The following is a 21,072-nucleotide window of genomic DNA, read 5'->3' as shown; positions in this document are numbered from 1 at the left end:
GTGCCCGCGCTGCTGGCTGCTCCTGTCTCCTGCTCTGCCGGCACACAGTGAGAGTGCGATGATGTCATCGCGCACCCGCTGTGTCAGTGGCAGAGCGGGGAATGATGGGAGAGGGAGCGTTTGTTGACGCTCTCTCCTCCATTATTGCTTTGAACTGTACTGGCAGTCGCCGGTATAGTTCAATGCGGCGGCGGGGGGAGTCGGCACTGGGGGAAAGCGGGCCCCCTGCTTCAAGGGGCCCTATAGCAGCTGTGTGATGTGCTGCTAGCTGGGGGCCCCTGGGGGAGAGGGGGCCCTAGGCAGCTGCCTGGTCTGCCTGCCCCTAACGCCGGCCCTGTATATGGGGTATCAGCCTACTCAGGACAAATTTCACAATAACTTTTGGGGTCCTGTTACCCTTGGGAAAATAAAAATTGGGGGTGAAAAGCTCATTTTTGTGGAAAAAAAAATTATTTTTTGATTGTACGGCAGTATGTATAAACTTATGTGAAGCCCTTAGAGGTTCAAAGTGCCCACCACATATCTAGATAAGTTCCTTGGGGGGTCTAGTTTCCAAAATCGGGTCACTTGTGGGGGTTTCCACTGTTTAGGTACATCAGGGGCTCTCCAAACGTGACATGGCGTCCGATCTGAATTCCAGCCAATTTTGCAGTGAAAAAGTCAAACGGCGTTCCTTCCCTTCTGAGCTCTGCCATGCGCCGAAACAGTGGTTCCCCCCATATATCAGGTATCAGCGTACTCAGGACAAACTGCACAATAACTCTTCCAGTCCAATTTCTCCTGTTACCCTTGGTAAAATAAAAAAAATTGAACCTGAAGTATTTTCTTTGTGAAAAAAAGTTAAATGTTCACTTTTTTTTTAAACATTCAAAAAATTCCTGTGAAGCACCTGAAGGGTTAATAAACTTCTTGAATGTGGTTTTGAGCACCTTAAGGGGTGCAGTTTTTAGAATGGTGTCACTTTTGGGTATTTTCTATCATATAGACCCCTCAAAGTGACTACAAATGTGATGTGGTCCTAAAAATAAAATGGTGTTGTAAAATGAGAAATCACTGGTCAACTTTTAACCCTTATAACTTCCTAACAAAAAAAAATGTTGGTTCCCAAATTGTGCTGATGTAAAGTAAACATGTGGGAAATGTTACTTATTAAGTTTTTTGTGTGCCGTATCGCTGTGATTTAAGGGCATAAAAATTCAAAGTTGGAAAATTGCAAAATTTTCTAAATTTTCGCCAAATTTCCTTTTTTTTCACAAATAAACGCAAGTTACATGAATGAAATTTTACCACTAACATGAAGTACAATATGTCACGAGAAAACAAAGTCAGAATCACCGGGATCCATGGAAGCGTTCCAGAGTTATGACCTCATAAAAGGACAGTGGTCAGAATCGTAAAAATTGGCCCGGTCATTAGCGTGCAAACCACGTTATCCGTGACGCCAGCTGTCGCGTGGTCCGTATAACCGCCCGGCGGCCCCTCTATAGGGCGACAGCATCTGCTGTGCCTGTCAATCCACCGCAAGGCCTGAAACTTCCAGAATGAAACCAGCTCCTCCCAGTAGTGAGCACAGTCCCAGTATATACAGCCCTCCTCCTGCCAGAAACCAGTACAGACCCCACTCTGCGCTGCTGACCCCGCACTGACAGAGCACAATGCCGGATTTCAATTGGAAGGTAATAATTGATCAATCATTACTAATGGGGACAGATCTTATTTTTTTGGGCTATGGAGATGTAACAGAGCTGAGTTTGACATTTAGCACAACTCCTTTTCTGCAGTCTTACATAGGACTGCTGGAAAAGCTAATGTATATAAACAATGCATTCCCAAAGAGACGAAGTCAGCTCTGCTACATCAGTACCTTGCATTATGCATGCAGCAATACAGACACAATTCATCCCCTTACCTGCAGGCAAGGCCTCCTAGTCTTCTGCAGCAGCTGCAGGTGTCTGCAGTGTACAATCCAGCCATATTCTATTATTCTGCTTCATGCCCACCACACTCCTCACTCCGTGACTCTACTGCGGTCATCATCACATCAAAAAAGTAAAAACCTGAATAGTAGAAACGATCTGAGAAATGTCTGCAGTACGGAGTGTGGCATGTCGGCCATTTTTCTGAAGACCATTCTGTAGCGATAGACTCGGGAAAATGACGCCAGAGCTGGAGACAAGTTGTCGGCCGGTACGAGCGACCTCTAGCGTTCACAGTGAAAAAATGGTGATAGTATGTGAAATTTGGGGTACAATCTGTCACTAGGAACCAGACCGGCTCTCACTGGAGTAAAGCAATTCATTAATCTCATGGGTTTTATTCCCTCAACATAAAAAAGGAACATTTCAAGAGTAAAAATGGACAGAGTGACGGTCATATATAATCTTGTCATGATCCGCACCCGTCACTTGTCACCATGCATAGTAAACAATGGCCGGGACGTGTAACGTGTTGCAGTCGCCAAGCATCATCCCCGGGACAGTCCTATGGTTCTGTGGATGTGACCCCGTATGGACGACGCGTCACTCAGCGGCTGATACTTTGAATTTGTAAATGGCGCAAGCACAATTCCCATATTTATAAAGTTTCCGGATGGACTTTTACCTTTTTTTTCTAGCATGTCATAGTTAGTGTATCTCCCTAAAAAAATACAATAAAAGCACTCAAAATGTCATATATAATAGAGAGGAGCGGTTCGATAGGTGGGACTCAGGTCAGTGGTACCTTGCCGGCCGTGAATCTCTTTCCTTCCGGCGTCTCTAGCACGACTATTGATCAGCCCGGGCTGGTCCGATGTTGTCTGTGCTTCGCGTCGCACAAATAACGTCACGTCATCTCTGACAAATCGAATTAACTTCCGGGAACGCCGGAAGATAAGAGAACTGAAGGTCTTCCATCCAGCCACGAGGTACCACTGACCTGGACGCTTGACGAGAGTCCCACAAATTGATCCGTTCGTGCCTAGTATATACTAAAAAAATGGTGTAAAGAAAAAAAATTCAATAACCAGAGGCCGGCTTCACATTTCTAACATTCACAGTCCAACTACAGACTTCAATGTCCTGACCGGCTGCAGGTCTCTTGACCCAGACTCAACAGGTGGACATCGTGGTCCGTAATCTCAAAATAAATGTCAGACATAACCTACAAAAAAATAACTAAACCCCACACCCCCCTGAAAAATCTAACTTGACCAATTTTTTTTTTTTTCACCTGATTTCATCCACATGGACATGTGGGTTATGACAACCACTACAGGTGTTGAAGGTTTAATGTCACAAGTGTGTCACATCCTCCTTGAGATTTGGGGTTAGAAAATCTTTACATATTGTGAATCACATATATTCCATTTAGCCTGTGTGTTTGTGTCCCATATTAAATAGATTTGGTTTACTTTGGTGCTGAAGAGGTTAACAACTCTTTCTGTGCTGGTCAGAAACATACAGCTCCATTGCAGCTGCTTCTGTTCTGGTCATTTCCTCTCCCTATAGAACCTGACCAGACCTTCTCTTCCTTGCAAGTGAAAGCTTTGCTTCCTAGCTCCTTGGAGATGCTGTGAGGAATGGAGATCGTTGTTGATACTAGAGATTACTGCGTGCTGTTTTTGGGTGTATGCTCTCCTCATTGATGTATTCCCATGTGGTTGGTACATTCCTATGCTTCCCTATATACCTCCCTATTTTTGGCGAGTGTTTGTAGGTTTGGTGCTTCATGTTATCCGTCTGTCTTACGTGTTGATACACTAGCATTTCATTCCCATACTTCCTCGGGAGGTGGAGGGGACAGCTTAGGCAATAACAATGCAACAGGTCTGGGGACACGAGATGAAAACATAATTCTCCTTCTGTACAAATCACTCGTCAGACCACACTTGGAGTATTGTGTGCAATTTTGGACGCCGGTGCTCAAGAAAGACATTACTGAACTTGAAAGGGTTCAAAGGCGGGCTACTAAAATGATAAATGGAGTTGGTTCACTACAATACCCAGAAAGGTTATCAAAATTAGGTCTATTTACTCTAGAAAAGAGAAGACTTAGGGGAGACCTAATATATATGTACAAGTATATCAGAGGGCAATACAGAGATCTCTCCAATGAACTGTTTGTACCAAGGACTGTGACAAGAACAAGGGGGCATTCTCTTCGTTTGGAGGAAAGACAAATTCTGCACCAGCATAGAAGAGGGTTCTTCACGGTAAGAGCAGTGAGGCTCTGGAATTCTCTTCCTGAGGAAGTGGTGATGGCCAACTCACTGAATGAATGTAAGAAAGGAATGGATGCTTTTCTTGTGAGTAACAGTATAGAAGGTCACGAATAACAGAATATTATAGGTAGATGGTTGACCCAGCTTAGGGGAAGGAATTTTTTTCCCTATGGAGAAAATTGGTTTCTACTCTGTGGGTTTTTTGCCTTCCCCAGGATCAACAATGCAGAACAGCTGCACTAAAAATAGGCTGAACTAGATGGACATAAGGTCTTCCTTCAGCCTTCAAAACTACTGTATGTTGCTATGTTACTAAGGCTAGTGGCCCAAACCTCCTCACCTTTAGAGGTATCTTTGGGAGCAGGGATAGTTAGGGCCCCAGTCCTAGGGATGGTTCAGGGCCTCTTTTCCTAATCATGAACAGTCACAGCGCGACATTTAATCTGCCCACCATAGATCAACTATTCGGGACCCTCAGTTAGTTGAAGAAGGGGCTGTAAATGTCGGCTGTCGCCAATTCGCAGTGTCTATCATTTTCTGGTTCCAGGCGCTGGATAACTTCCCGCTGCTCATGTATATTTTAGCAGCGAAGACTTTGCTGTTGTGCTTGGCTTTCGCTGGTGTAAAGATTTACCAAAGTAAAAAAATTGAAGCCAAACTAAAGCGGGAGCGAGAAGAGAAACTGAGGAAGGAGGCGGAGAAGGAAGAAACTGATAAGAAGGATGACTGAGGTAAATGTTTACATGATGAAGTGTTACGCATCATCTGTGTCGTAGCTGTCTAGGGTCAGAAAAGAACCTCTGACTTCCACATTGCAGACGCCCTAAAAAGTTGGCATAAGATTGATGCCACTTATCCTGTGGTGCACTGCACATTTTTCATGATATCGAACATTATGTAGTTTCCATTTACGCTGACAAAAACAGCCTGACCCACCCAGGTATGGACTTCACAAGATCTCCAAAGGTGTTCTGTGCGATCTGGCACCAAGACAGCAGCAGCAGGTCCAGTAATTCTTGGAAGTTGCATGGTACGGCCTCCATTGATCAGACTTGTTTTTGCAGCACATCCCACAGAAGATCGATCAGATTGAGATTTGAGGAATTTGGAAACTAAATCATCACCTGAACTTCTCTATTAGTCCCAAACCTTTTCCGCAGTGAGACATGTCACATCCACGTTAGTCTAGGACCCACGATTTCCCATCAGAACATTGCCCAGATCATTACTCTGCCCCCTCCGTCATGTCTTCTTCATTCTAGTGCATTCGGGGGGTCATCGCTTCCCCAGGTAATTGATGCACACGCACCCTAAAGTCCTTATGATGTAACAAAATGTGATATTCCAGACCAGGCCGCCTTCTTCCATTGCTTCATGGTCCATTTCTGAGGCTCACGTGCCCATTGTAGAACCTTTCAGAGCAGTCTTCTTAGGCCTCTGTCCGATCTGTGGCTACACGGCGCTTTTAAACAGCAACCTGTGTCTGTTTGGAATCCTAACATATACCAGCAACACATTTTTTTAGAAATATGTGTTACAGTAGATGTGATGGGATAGGACCAGACAGGATAGCCTTGGCTTCCCATGTGCATTAATGAACTTTGGGCACCCATGACTCTGTCGCTAGTTCTCCAGTTATTTTTCCTTTCTCCATTATTAATAGGTACTAAGCAATGCACCCCGGGAACACAAGACCTAATGTTCTGATATAGATGCTCCATGTTTTAGAAGAAATGCTATTTAATCACTTGCCGACATATGGAGCAAGCTCAGGAGCTGAGCCCGCACCACACACCGTAGGTGTCAGCTGTGTTATATACCATAGTGAGCACTTGCCACCTCTCCGACAACAAACATTCATTTTCCCTCATTAAAAAATATTTTACGCGTATCTACATGCCACGAATGCCCTTCTTCAGCAGACCTGACTCTACAGGGCTACCTTCATGAGACATAATACAGTCACTCACTGTCCAACAGGGTCAGTTCACGTTCACGTGGCTCAATTTCGTCATCAGACGTGGACAGGTGTTGGGCTCCTTCTTCATGGCTGCCACTTGTGTGACCTTCCTTGAACTTCTCCTTCCATTCATACACACTTCTTCGCCACCAAACACCTTCTCCATACTGTACACACAGTGTCCGATAAATATTGGCACCAGATGCAACCACAGACAACAGAAAAAAAAGAATCACTGCCCACTGCTCTTATGTGCAAATCACTAGTGTGGCGGCCATTGTTTCTCGCATCGCAGTCACAAATGAACTGACTTAACAAGTTCAAACCTGCGCAGCGGAGACCGGGGGGGACACAGCGGAGACCAGGGGGGACACAGCGGAGACCAGGGGGGACACAGCGGAGACTGGGGGGACACAGCGGAGACCAGAGGCCACACAGCGTTAACAAGTTCAAACCTGCGCAGCGGAGACCGGGGGGGACACAGCGGAGACCGGGGGGACACAGCGGAGACCTGGGGGACACAGCGGAGACTGGGGGGACACAGCAGAGACCGGGGGGACACAGCGGAGACCAGGGGCCACACAGCATTAACAAGTTCAAACCTGCACAGCGGAGACCGGGGGGGACACAGCGGAGACCGGGGGGACACAGCGGAGACCAGGGGCCACACAGCATTAACAAGTTCAAACCTGCGCAGCGGAGACCGGGGGGGACACAGCGAAGACCGGGGGGGACACAGCGGAGACCGGGGGGACACAGCGGAGACCAGGGGCCACACAGCATTAACAAGTTCAAATCTGCACAGCGGAGACCGGGGGGGACACAGCGGAGACCGGGGGGACACAGCGGAGACCAGGGGCCACACAGCATTAACAAGTTCAAACCTGCGCAGCGGAGACCGGGGGGGACACAGCGAAGACCGGGGGGGACACAGCGGAGACCGGGGGGACACAGTGGAGACCAGGGGCCACACAGCATTAACAAGTTCAAACCTGCGCAGCGGAGACCGGGGGGGACACAGCGAAGACCGGGGGGGACACAGCGGAGACCGGGGGGACACAGCGGAGACCAGGGGCCACACAGCATTAACAAGTTCAAACCTGCACAGCGGAGACCGGGGGGGACACAGCGGAGACCGGGGGGACACAGCGGAGACCAGGGGCCACACAGCATTAACAAGTTCAAACCTGCGCAGCGGAGACCGGGGGGGACACAGCGAAGACCGGGGGGGACACAGCGGAGACCGGGGGGACACAGCGGACACCAGGGGCCACACAGCGTTAACAAGTTCAAACCTGCACAGCGGAGACTGGGGGGGACACAGCAGAGACTGGGGGGGGGACACAGCGGAGACCTCCTGGGGGACACAGCGGAGACCAGGGGCCACACAGCGTTAACAAGTTCAAACCTGCACAGCGGAGACCGGGGGGGACACAGCGGAGACCGGGGGGGGGGCACAGCGGAGACCGGGGGGACACAGCGGAGACCAGGGGCCACACAGCGTTAACAAGTTCAAACCTGCGCTGCGGAGACCGGGGGGGACACAGCGGAGACCGGGGGGGACCCAGCGGAGACCGGGGGGACCCAGCGGAGACCTGGGGGACCCAGCGGAGACCGGGGGGACACAGCAGAGACCGGGGGGACACAGCGGAGACCAGGGGCCACACAGCGGAGACCGGGGCGGCACACAGCGGAGACCGGGGCGGCACAGAGAAGACTAGAGGGGGAAAAGCAGAGATTGGGGGGACACAGTGGAGACCGGGCGAAACACAGCGGAGACCAGGGGCGACACAGCGGAGACCAGGGGGGACAAAGCAGAGACCAGGGGGGACAAAGCAGAGACCGGGGATAACACAGTAGAGACCAGGAAGAGAGTGACCTGCTGATAAGATGGAGTCCGCAAGAGAAGGTTCCAAATTAACTTGAGTGTGGAAAATTTTCAACCTCATATATTAAAAAAATCCCAATAACTCATTTCTTTCTTTTCCTTTGCAGGTTATGTGTCTGTAAAGGATGAAGCAAGTTCTTTTTTTTCTCTCTGGAAGGAAGAGACGTAATAAAGAATTTTAGGACGCTTTATAAATTATTACTTTATGTGTCAGATTTTTCAATGCCATTTTGTACATAATAATAGTACAGTAATAAATGTTTACAGAACTGTTTTTTTTTAACCACTTGTCCGTCTGATATTAATGACTCGATGATGATGATTTTCTGTGAACAAGAATCCATCTGAATGGTGGAAATCAAACACTACTTAAAAGGAGGGACTGCCATAAATGCCACAAAGGAAATGTGTCATCTGTAACTTTAGGCCTTTTTAGAGATCATTTCATCTTCGACTTGTTTAACTGTTCACAATAACAGTAATTTTAACCAGGGGTGCCCAAACTTTTACCTGCCACTCTATGTAGTGCCATTAATCTGGCATCTGATAATCCAGGAAGTCTCAAAATCCAGAGTCTAGACTAAAAGCAGTGAGAAATCTAATGTAGAAGTCATATGTAAATGAGCTTGGAAGTGCACTGGGGTGTGTCAGTGCACTTAAGCTGCTTCTTCCAAGTGACACGCCCCAGTGCACTTCCAATCTAGAGGTTTCAACTGGCAATAGCAACTAATTGTCAGGGGTTTCAATCATCGGGTCGACTACATCACATCAGTAAGATTGTTGGGGCTTGTCAATGGGCTGCCATGGCAGATGAGGAACTATAAAAGACTGGTTACTGACATTTTGGCCATAGGAGACCATAATATTGTCTATATATACTGGAATAGTGAAATATTGCAGTACACTGCAGGCGAGAGCAATTGCAGGACTAAAAAACAAAGTGAAAATAAAAAAAGTTAATTAAAAAAAAAAAACACAAAACTTTTGACTCAGCCCTCATTTGTCCATCCAAAAAAAAAAAATAAAAGATTGACAAAATTTGAAAAATAAATATATTATCGGCTTATCCCTAAAATTCCAATATATAATATAAAATTATTTAAATGCTCATAAAGTAAATGGCGTAAAAAAATAAAACTGCTGTCAAAGCTTCTGAGACCATGCTCACAGCATGGTGTCAGAAGCTTTCAGTATAGGTATAATGCACTGCAATGCTAGTGCATTGCAGTGCATTATACCTTCAATCAAAGTGAAAAAAAAGTGAAAGTCCCATAAAGGGACTAGGTAAAAAAAGTTAAAAAAAATATTAAAAATCAACAACAAAAAAAACAACAAAATAATAATAGTAATAAAAATCCACTCCTAAATACACATTTTATGTAAAAAATAAAATAAAAAAATAAACAAAAAATGTACATGTTTGGTATCGCCGCATCCGGAACAATCCAATCTATAAAAGTGTCACACTAATTAACCCCTTCAGCGAACGCCGTAAAAAAAGAAACACAGAAAACATAGCAAGCAATGCTTTATCATCATACCGCTTGGAAAAAGTGGAATAAAACGCGATCAAAAAGACGAACGTAAATAAAAATAGTATCACTGAAAACGCCATCTAGTCCCGCAAAAAACGAGCCGACATACATCTTCATCAACGGAAAAAAGTTATAGCTCTCAGAATAAAGCGATGCAAAAATAATTATTTTTTCTATAAAAGTTTTTATAGTGTAAAAATGCCAAAACATTAAAAAAGATATAAATGAGGTATTACTGTAATCGTAGTGACCCGAAGAATAAAGCTGCCTTATCAATTTTACCACACACAGAATGGAGAAAAAAAGAAGAAAACAATTCCTGAATTGCTGGTTTTTGTTCATTCTGTCTCCACAAGGCAGAATGAACAAGGTTAATATTAGACAATGTAGGGCCGTCTCGATCAGGGTCACCTTGGTGACGGTGAAATGGCTTTCATGCTATTTTTGATAAAAAATCATATTACTAAGAACTCTGTGTTATTTAAACGCACATTTGCTTTTTACTTCTTTAGCTTCTTGTAGATTTTTTCAAAAATTGGAATAGAAAGTGATAAAAAATGTCATGTGCCCGAAAATGGTACCAATACAAAAAGTCAACTTTTCACACAAAAAAACAAGCCATCACATGACTCTGTGGGCCAAAATATGGAAAAGTTATAGCTCTCAAAATATGGTGATGCGAAAACAAAAGATTGCAGTAAGGCTCGGCGCACATTTATCCTGCGCTCTACACTGAGCACTTGCATCGGGGTTTCCGTGTAAATCTCTGAAATACGTGATTCAGACAGAACTGCCGGCGGAAGATTCCCTATAATGAGGCAGATGGAGGCACTGTGAACACCATAGGACCTGTGATCCGGCGGTGTCCGTCTTTTTAGGCATGCATAAAAACGCGGTCCACCATAGTTTTGTGCACCTCTGAAATGAAGGACAACGCTGAACAGAGGCCAGACGGAGTCCAGAGTAACTCTGCTGCCTCACTATAGGGTATGGATCCCCTCGGGGGTTTCATCTGTCATGTAGCTCGGAGAGTTAGATGGAAACCCCAAACTAGATGCTCAGCATAGAGCGCAGGATAAATGAGATCCCAAACGTTATGTAAAATGTTCTCAATAAAAACTTCAACTCAGTCCACAAAAAAATCAAGTCGCCACTCAGGTCCGTAAGTGTTAACATAAATATAGGAGACTTCCACGTTACTGGTATTACAAAGGCTCTGGAAAAGCAAAATAGCTCATTGCCTCCAAAAAGAAATTCTGCACTCCCAAAATCCAAATGTCTTCCTCCCTTCTGAGCCCCAGTGTGCCTAAACCACCTTTAGTGTTCACATTTGGTAGGGGTATAATTTCCAAAATGGGGTCACTTGGGGGATGGGATTCTGCTCTCTAGCACTTAAGCATATATGGAGTCTGCAAACTATTCTAGGAAAATCTGCCCTCCAGGAGTCAAATGAGTGGAGCAGGCTGCCATGAGAAGTGGTGAGTTCTCCTTCAATGGAAGTCTTCAAACAGAGGCTGGACAGACATCTGTCTGGGATGATTTAGCGAATCCTGCTTTGAGCAGGGGGTTGGACCAGATGGTCCAGGAAGTCCCTTCCAACTCTACGATTCTATGATTCTATGAAATAGCGCTCCATCCTCACCGAGACTCCGTGTGGAAAAGCAGTACTGTACAGTCACATGTGGGGTATTTCTATATTCAACAGAAATTGTGGAACAAATTTTGGTGCTAATTTTACCCACTTCTTGTTTGAAAATGTTAAAACTGTGGCTAAAACAATTTTTTTGTGGTAAAAATGTAATTTTTTTTTTTCACTGCCCAACGGTATCAAATTCTGTGGCACACCTGTAATGTCAATATGATCACTACATCCTGTAAAATGGGGTCACCTATGGGGCGTTCTACTGCTTTGACACCTCAGGGGCTCTCCCAGTGGGTCATGGCACCTGCAAACCATGACAGTAAAATCTGCACTGTAATATGGCGCTCCTTCCCTTTTGAGCTTTGTACTGTGCCTCAGAGGTAGTTTTCACCCACACATGGGATATTGGCATACTCAGGAGAAATTGCACAACAAATTCTGGGGTCCATATTCTCCTGTTACCTTTGAGAAAAATTTTGGGTTAAAAGAAACACTTTGAAGGAAAAATGTGGGGTTTTTTTAAATTTTCTTAGCTCTGATATAAACTTCTGTGAAGCACCTGGGGGTTCAAGATGCTCACCACACATCTAGATAAGTTGAGGGGTCTAGTTTCTGAAATGGTATCACTTGTGGGGTTTCCACTGTTTAGGCACATCAGGGGCTCTCCAAACGCGACATGGCGTCCGATCTCGATTCCAGCCAATTTTGCATTCAAAACATGAAACGGCGCTCCTTCCCTTCCGAGCCCTGCCGTACGCCCAAACGGTGGTCTTCCTCCACACATGGGGTATCGGCGTACTCAGGAGTAATTTCACAACAAATATTGTGGTTCATTTTCTCCTAAAAAATTGTGTTTGAAGTAAATTTTTTTGTGAAAAAAGTTAAATGTTCATTTTTTTCCTTCCACATTGCTTCAATTTTTGTGAAGCACCTGAAGGGTTAATAAACTTTTTGAATGTGGTTTTGAGCACCTTGAATTTTGAGGGATCAGTGACCTGTCAGCAGGCTGCAATATGAATATATAATCGGAGCACCACTTGAAGACCCCACCACGGTCTGCCCTGGGGCACGAGAATCTCATTAACCCAAAGCTGAAAATAAAGATTACACAAGAACCACAAGACAGATTTCAACGCCAGGTATCAGTGTAAGGCCGGGATCACACCACAGCGAGATACGGCCGAGTCTCGCAGGTTAAAACCAAGCTCTGGCGCCGGCACTCCGGAGCGGAGCGTGCAGCCGCCCAGCAATACATGGAGCTGCACGCTGCGCTCCGGAGTGCCGGTGCCAGAGCTTGGTTTTAACCTGCGAGACTCGGCCGTATCTCGCTGTAGTGTGACTCCGGCCTAATCAGTATAACGGCGCCGACCTGACACTGCCTGTAGGTTACTGTGCACACTCCTACTGACAGGGTCCCTTTATGGATCTCAGAAAATGGAGAAACTATTTTTTTTTTTTTTTACAACGTTCAGAATCCTTTGAGCCTTTAAAATAATTTAAAAAAAATAACAATAAATTATTTCAAAAATAATTTTAAAAACCTAAACGATAAAAAAATAATAAAAATAAATCATTCAAAAATAAAATAAAAAAAATAATGAAAATAATTTAAGTAATTAAAAACATAAACAAAAAATAAATGATTACAAACTCAAAGATAACTAAGCCAGTGTGACGTCGCCGCAGTCGTACTGTCCTGTTGCGGCATATTACAGGGTCATTTTTACGGCACAATAAAAAAACGCCATTTAAAAAAAAAAAATCTCGGAATTGCGGGTTTTTTTCTTTTTCATTAATTTTTTTTCCGTTTTTGCTGCATTATACGGTAAAATGAACGGCATCAGTCAAAAAAATTAAACTCGGCTCACAAAAAGAAACCGTGTTGTGCGTACAGCTGGGTGGAAGAAAAAGTGATGGGTCTTAGAAGAAGGGAAGGAAAAAAATCAGCAAATTTCCCGAGTCACGTGATTCCGGTCCACTCTGCAGCTACACTCACTCATAATAATAATGTATAGCGCGTAACACTAGATGGTTTTGGATTACGCATGCGCGTCGCAGCCAGCTTTGGCAGCGTTGTGCGCATGCGTTGTGAGTGACCTCTCCTCCCCCCTCACTACATTACCCGGAAGTCAATGCGCGCTTCTTTCATTATTGCCATATTTTACGTCACCGCGCTTGACGTTCTCTGGCTCGTGGGAGGTGCCGCTTTGACCTAGACAGCGGCCGGAGGAGAAGATGGCAGCGGCGGGCAGGATCTCCTTGAAGGTAAAAGTGATGATGAGGGACAGGAGGAGAAGATGGCTGCTGTGTGTGGGCGAGGGTGGCCCTGTAGGACTGCCATTCCTGTCGGTGCTCAGCTTGTCTATGTGCTGTATACATGAGGCCATCTGTGCGGTGTCACTAAGTAATGTTTGATGTTTCCATTTTTTTTTGGGGGGGGGGAAACTTTATATCTGGATAAGACTTTTACTGATGCGGCCAAATATGTTCCCTCTGCAGCCGGACTCACCCAGGAGAACACACATGGCTGCAGTGGGGTCTTCACCGGCCCCTAGCCGCCACGATAACCTGTAGGCGCCATGTAATGACGCCGAACCCCCCCGGCGATCACTGAGCATCAGTGCCAGAATCTAAGGGATTAATGTCGGCTCTAGCACCAACCGCTGCCGTCTGTGTGATACAGCCAACGTCCGCCCTGTGTGCAGCGGGCCCGGCTGCTGAGCCCGCTCCGCACACTGACCTGCTCCGTGATGTGTATGCCCCTCATGACGGCTGTGCGATGTGATTGTTACATGCTCTCTGGTAACTATATATTTACACATTGCCCTCCGCTCCCCGGGGGATAAGTGGCTGTTAAGGACGTATATGCCATTACAGGACTTAGAGCCTGGATCCACTGTCACTGAATTGTTTCTTAAAGAGGAGCTAAACTTCTTAAAATTTTTTTTAATAAGTTGGGGGGGGGGTGTCTTAACACTATAGATTAGACACCTATGGCAGGAGGAGAGTGGTGTACGATCGATCGCATGGCTTGAGCAATAGTTCCGGCCCTTTCTCTGAGTGATGATTGGGGGGTCCTGGCTCTGGAGACACCCATCGATCAGACCAGCCTTCGTAATGATTGCACAGAAATTTGAGGCAAAGCTCGATGCAGGCTTGCTGACAATCTTTCATTTGTGAATGTTTTCTTATAGGGAACCTGCCATTGGGTTATCATTATGTAAACCGACCCGTCCACATTATGTGCACCTCTTCGCAGCCGTCCTCGGTGCCTTCACTGACGCCGCCCCTTCTCCTCATCCGCACAGTTCAGAAATCTCCACAAGATCTATCAGTTGTAGTCAGTGTCTTACTACATCGCAATAAGGCGGCCATTGACACACATTAAGGCCACTGAAGCGCTCGCTCACCTTGAAGTTCACAGCCCCACAGAAAATACTGCTTTTCAGTAAGACTACCCTCACACACATCCTCTTCAATTCATTGAGTGAGGGGGGCGCTTTTTGTTACCACCGTTTTGTATGGGGGGGATATTTAGAGAGATTCTGGAACAATGAAATCTCTCCTTCTAATCTGTTAAAGTGGTCATGTTCGGATTAAGTGGGTGAAGCCTATGGATGGGTAAAGGCCCTTTTACATTTAGCGATGCACCAGCGATCCGACCAGTGATACGACCCGGTCAGGATCGCTGGTGCATCGCTAAATGATCGCTAGTGAGCTTTCACACAGGCAGACCTCACATTGGTGCAGCAGCGACGCAGCGCACAATACTCACCTTTCACACACAGCGATGAAGACGTCCTCCTGCCCGCCTCCACGCGTCGCTCGTCATCACAGCAGGAAGCCCCAGCAGGAAGCTGACGACGAGAAATGGAGCCGGCCGATCTCGCGCGATCAGCGATGGACAGCGGGGGAGCCGGTCGGAGGTAAGTATCACACTTAGCGATATCGCTGCTGCGTCACCAAATCGGTGATGCTTTTAGCGATATTGCTAGCGATATCGCTATGTGTAAAACCCCCTTAAGAGAGAGGTTTTACGTTTATTACATTTCTACATACTCAGATGTAATGAAATCCGTCAACTCTCCTCTGCGTCTTCTATTCCAGGTGCGTTCCTTCAGCACAAGCGTCTCCAGACCTGTCGCCAAGTTGGTGAGGGTAAGTCTACAGTGATCCCTCCATTCTCTGTTATGAAGGGTTTTTTTTTCGGTGGCGGGGGGGTTATTAATAGGTTTTGCACCTGATAACATGCTATACCGCTAATTTTCAGTCTTCACTCCTGGGATCATGGTGGCCACTTACTGCCTACCACGGTGAGATTTCATCACAGTGACCAAATTTGAGCAAAAAAATTTGTAGGACCCTGGTCCGGCAGTCACGTTGGTGTCCTGTGGCTGCTGGACCAAAGCCCTGCAAACCTCCTCCTGTTTGTGGGCATCCCATGCCCCTCTTCTGACTTGGTAGTCTCGGCGTGACATTTGTAGTGAGACACACATGACATCGCAGCTTCTCAGAAGGGGCGGCAGTGATACCGGCAGGTAGATGGAGACCCATAGGCCTCGGTGATTGCTGGACCTGGGTCCTGTGAATCTTTTTGCCCAACTCTAGTAAGGGCAACACACAGGATAAATATTTAATTATTTGCTTCAAATACTGACTAAATCTGCAGTGTGTGACTAAGGCCGGCCGGTCACTTGTACCGGTGATATAGCTGGAAACCACCTTCCCCTTTCAACATAAGACGTAATAGTAATAATTAAACAAATATATAGATATTTTTGGCATGGCCACATCTGTAAAAGTCTAATTTATTTAAATATAAAATCCATTACCCCGATCAGTAAACACTGCAATGAGAGAGAAAAATCGTAAACTAGAATTGCTTTTTTTTCTCTGTTGCCGTCACATTGCAAGAATGTAGGCGATCAAAAGAATGCATCTACCCCAAAATGGTATCATTAAAAATGTGAGAAATGCATTGCAAAAATCAAGTCCTCTCCCAGCTCCATCGACGTAAAAATGAAAATGTTCTGGTTAGTGGAAAATACACCTGGAAACATCAACAAAAGTTAGTTTAATATGGTGTAGGTCCACCTTTTGCGGCGATTACAGCCTCAATTCTCCGAGGTATGGATTCATGCAAGGTGTGAATTGTTTCCAAAGGAATTGTAGCCCATTCTTCAGTTAAAACGCCCTCCAGTTCTTTGAGCGACGATGGCGGTGGACATCGACGTCTAAGGCCTGTTTCACACTTCCGTTTTTTCAAATCCGTCAAAATCCGTTGGTTTCCGTAAAAAAACGGATCTGCCATTTTTTTGCAGGATCCGTTTTTTTTGTCCCATAGACTTCCATTAGTGGTTACCGCGGATCCGTCAAAAAAACGGATCCGTTTTTTTAAAAACGGATCCGTTTGCATCAGTTTCCGTCAAAAAAACGGAAACGGATCCGTTTGGCGGACACAAAAATGGAAGTGTGAAACAGGCCTAACTTGAATCTCTAAAATTGACCATAAATGCTCAATAATGTTGAGGTCTGGGGATTGTGGGGGCCAGATGAGATGCTCAACTTCATTACAATGTTCCTCGTGCCATGCTTTAACGGTTCTAGCTGTATGAATTGGTGCATTATCATCCTGAAAGATGGCGTTCCCCTCCGGGAACAGTGCATGAACCATAGGATGCACTTGGTCGCCCAAAATGCCTAAATAATCGCGGCTGTTAATTCTTCCATGAAGGGATATCATTGGCCCGGCGGATCTCCACGAAATAGCACCCCAGATCATCACAGAACCTCCGCCATGTTTTACGGTTGGGAGAAGGCAGTCTGGATGGAATGCTTCTTTCGGCTGTCTCCAAACGTACACTCGTCTGAGAATATCACGTTTCCACTGCTCGAGGGACCAATTCTGGAGGTTTCTACACCACTCTAAACGCTTGGAAACATTTGTCATTGAGAGCAGCGGTTTTCGAATTGCAGCTCTTCCGTGGAATCCAGATTTGTGCAGCTACCGACGAACAGTTTTTGTGGAAACTGGGTTCTGTAGGTGTTCATTGAGCTCAGCAGTGATTTTCGGAGCCGTGGTCTTGCGATCCTCTCTCACAATTCGCTTTAGAGTCCGACGGTCTCTCTCAGTCAACTTCGACTTTCGGCCGGACCTGTGCTTTGCTGCGGACGTTTTTCCTTCTCTTTCAAACGCAGTCATTACTTTGGAGACAGCACCTCTTGACACGCCAAGCATTCGGGCACTTTCTGTTACACTAGCGCCTGCCATACGAGCACCAACAATTTGGCCTCTTTGAAAATCAGAGAGGTCTGCCATTGGTATCAGGTTCTCATCAATGTTCTTACAAGTCAGCAAAACAAACAGTTAATTTACATACACATATCACATAACACAAATAATCAACTACAAAACATTACCATATGTCATGGTTTGCATGTTTATAACATGTTCGAAGATTATGATGCCAAAATGTTAGGTGTTTCCATTATTTTGTCCAACCCCTGTGTGTGTATGTGTATATTATATAATTATTTTTTTTTTTTTTTTTACAAATTTCCATCTTTTTCACCACTTAATAAAACAAAAAAATGTATAAAACCTTGTTATAATTGTCGTGCTATAAAAATAAAGCACCAAAAATTATTGTGGGTTTTTTTGGGGGGTCAGTTTCACAGCACTTTGGAATTTTTTTTCCCCCCCATTTTTCAGTACATTGAATGGTAAACTGGTGCACTTCAAAGCTAAAATTCGTTCCTCAAAAAAACAAGCCCTCTTACGTCTGTGAAAAATTAAAAACGTTATGGGCCTTTGAAGAAGGGGAGGAAAAATCGCCCGGTCAGGAAACTGATAAAGTAGACATTTTCAATTTAATGCCTTATTAGACAATCGTGACATTTTTTAAACGATTGATGACTTCTGGCTATTTAAAAAGTTGCCAAAAAAAATATAGAACTTGCACGAAGTTTATGAATAGTGTGTGCTATTTTGAAGAATTTTTCTATAAAAGTGTGTGGGTACAGCAAGACAAAAGAATAAAAGTGACTTCACCAGTGAAGATTTTTAGGCCAACATGTATGTGGATTGGCTTTGACTTAATTTCATGTTACATGTCAACAGATATTATTGGGAAGGAAGAGTTTATTTTGAGTTTTTATTTTTCGTTCTGAACTAATCATTTTTTTTTTTTTTCTCCAGCCGCCCATCCAGGTGTTTGGTCTGGAAGGCCGCTATGCCACCGCTCTCTACTCTGCCGCTTCCAAGGAGAAGAAACTGGACCAGGTGGAGAAGGAGCTGAACAGAGTGTCTGTGAGTGTTGCTGCTGGCTCTCATCCCTAGGCCTGGTTTGCTGAATGTGTAGACCTGACCTAGCGGATCCCTCCTTCTACTGGACATGATTATATATAATGCTGATACTTTCTCTTCCAGTCTCTTATTAAGGATCCAAAGTTATCAACCATCATCACCAACCCCCACATCAAGCGCAACCTGAAACAGAAGACGGTCGCTGATCTACTGACTAGAGAGAAGTTTTCTCCCATCACCTCCAACTTTGTCAGTGAGTATCCAACCTCCTGCACCAGCTAATGTCTCCCAGCCCTTTATTTAATAGTCTGGAAGCAGTGAGTCCCCTCCGCTGTGAGGACGAGGCACTGCTCTCTGGATGAAGGGAACCAGCAGAATTGTGAGTATCAGTCTCATTGTAAAGAATAGCTAAATGGAGAGATGAAGATCCTGGGTTAAGGAGAGTGTCACGGAGCTCTAAATCCTGAGGCCGGGGTGTTAATATTCCGGCCATCAGCTGTCCAGATGGGAACACTTCTTTTAATGTCAAGTATCGCTATCATTGACCTACTGTTTTTCTTGACAGATCTGCTGGCCGAGAACGGTCGTCTGCGCTACACTCCGGAAGTGATCGGCGCATTTGTTAAAATCATGAGTTCTCACCGAGGAGAGGTGTTGTGTTCTGTCACCACAGCCTCCGTAAGTGTCCTGTCTGCAGCTGACCACACGTGTTGTATAGAGCTCATTCTTGAGGAGAGAAGAAGTTTTGAAATGTTTTCTACTTGCGGGGGGCTGGGATATGTTCATGGGGGAAAATATATTATGCGAATGTCAGGTGGCCTGGACTTCCATGTGATGTTGCAGGGCGTGCATACTTAAAAGAATTGCCCATAGTAATTACTCCAAATCTGTCACTCAAGAGACTTTCCACTTTCAGAAAAAGTGGATTCTAAGCATTGGTTGTAAAATAACAGACAGGTCAGGTACTTGCCCTCTGGGGTTTTGAACGCTGCTTTAGTCTGTTTTGGCTGCAGCAATGACGTCACATCAGCAGCGTGAATTTATACAAGATGTACTGCAAAATGTAGGCTCTGCCATGTGCTCAGACCACTCCAGTCCAGTGCTATGACTTGTCTTCCCTATAAACCATCAATCTGATCACATAAACATCTGTTTTCAGCCTCTGGATGAAGCCAACTTAACTGAATTAAAGACTGCCCTCAATGGTTTCCTTGCAAAGGGAGAATCCTTGAAACTGGAGACCAAGGTAGGTGTTTAATGATTGATGCTATTCTTCACTTCATTAGACTCCATGATTGTCAGGAGATTATCAGACGAGATAAAAGGTTTTGGATTTGCAGCTTGGCCTTCATTAAAATGGTCATCCAGTGAATACATGTCATCAATAGGCTGGGTGTTGATTGATGGGGGGGGGGGGGGGGGTCCGACCACTGAAGTCAGTGATGGGCAGCAAGGGGAACGTAGCAGGTGCACTTGCTGCTCCATTTATTCCTTATGGGGCTGCGGAGTGCTGCACTCGGCTTTGTCTAGAAATCCCATTTAGATTCAATGGAGCGTCAGTCAGATGTCTGACCTGCTGCTCCGTTTTTTTTTTTAAGATCGGTACAAGTCCCATCTGTCGGTCACCCATCAATCATGTTATCACCTACCCTGTTGATTGGAGATAACTTTCCACTGAACAATCTCTTTAAACCGAATGCAATACCAGTCACGGCCCTTGGAGGGATAGGGATGAGGTTTCTGAAACGGCAATGTACGGAATGTGTGAACATGGCCTTCTTCTGGTCCGTCCAGACCTCCAGCAATCGCACAAACTTTGAACAAAGCCTTTCATTACAGATGAGCTAATAAATAGCAGAACCTGGTCCAGGTCAGTAATCCATGGCTGCTGGACAGGAACCTGTGAACCACCTCTTACCTGCCAGTGTGTCCCGCTCTGCTAATGATTTGTAGGGCTGGTTCCAACTTGATCTGTGTGTCATGCCAAACTGGCTAATCTAAAGAGGAGACGCGAATGCTTTCAGGGCCATGAATAACTGACTTGGTCGCTGAACCAGGGTCCTGCCATTCGATTCGCTCATTTTTACCCTTCATTGTGGTATTTCCCGGTGAATAATATAGGCATCATTGACTTCTGGAAACAATGTAATTGCAGATTGCAAGGTCTTCCTCCACTGTTGCCTCATAAATGATGGAGCCATAGCTATCAATGACTGTGTATGGGGTAAGATGGGGAATGGCAGTGTGATCTGTACTTACATCGGACAAGATGTGGGGCAGATAACAACCTGAGTACATCTTCCATTAACTTTCTATGATCATGCACTGATAACTTATCTTTTTCTAATCTTTCATTTTTTTTTTTTTTTTAGACTGACCCCTCAATCTTGGGAGGAATGGTTGTCAGCATTGGGGACAAATATATTGACATGTCGACAAAAACCAAGATCCAGAAATTAACCAAGGTTATGAGAGATACCGTGTAGAAGTGTTTTCTTGGTGATCACTAGTAACTGAATAAATCATTTTACGGAGTGTAA

At 45.2% G+C, this 21,072-nt stretch overlaps 2 protein-coding genes across 2 annotated transcripts; both read left to right on the top strand.

The window, feature by feature from the left end:
* Positions 1-1,470: 1,470 nt before the first annotated feature.
* SMIM11 (small integral membrane protein 11) lies at positions 1,471-8,332 on the top strand. Its single transcript, XM_073584617.1, has 3 exons — positions 1,471-1,676; positions 4,749-4,932; positions 8,157-8,332. Exons 1-2 carry the CDS (start codon positions 1,656-1,658, stop codon positions 4,929-4,931), a joined length of 204 nt encoding a protein of 67 aa, XP_073440718.1. The 5' UTR covers positions 1,471-1,655; the 3' UTR covers position 4,932; positions 8,157-8,332.
* Positions 8,333-13,338: 5,006 nt separating this feature from the next.
* Positions 13,339-21,072, top strand: ATP5PO (ATP synthase peripheral stalk subunit OSCP). The gene is made up of 7 exons (XM_073584615.1): positions 13,339-13,491; positions 15,334-15,384; positions 18,425-18,535; positions 18,656-18,785; positions 19,098-19,210; positions 19,692-19,778; positions 20,905-21,072. Exons 1-7 carry the CDS (start codon positions 13,462-13,464, stop codon positions 21,016-21,018), a joined length of 636 nt encoding a protein of 211 aa, XP_073440716.1. The 5' UTR covers positions 13,339-13,461; the 3' UTR covers positions 21,019-21,072.

This window comes from Dendrobates tinctorius, unplaced genomic scaffold (assembly GCF_039654945.1).
Source record: "Dendrobates tinctorius isolate UK_male_01 unplaced genomic scaffold, ASM3965494v1 ptg000084l, whole genome shotgun sequence".
In the NCBI taxonomy this organism is placed as follows: domain Eukaryota; kingdom Metazoa; phylum Chordata; class Amphibia; order Anura; family Dendrobatidae; genus Dendrobates; species Dendrobates tinctorius.
This window is presented reverse-complemented; position numbering and strand designations above follow the sequence as displayed.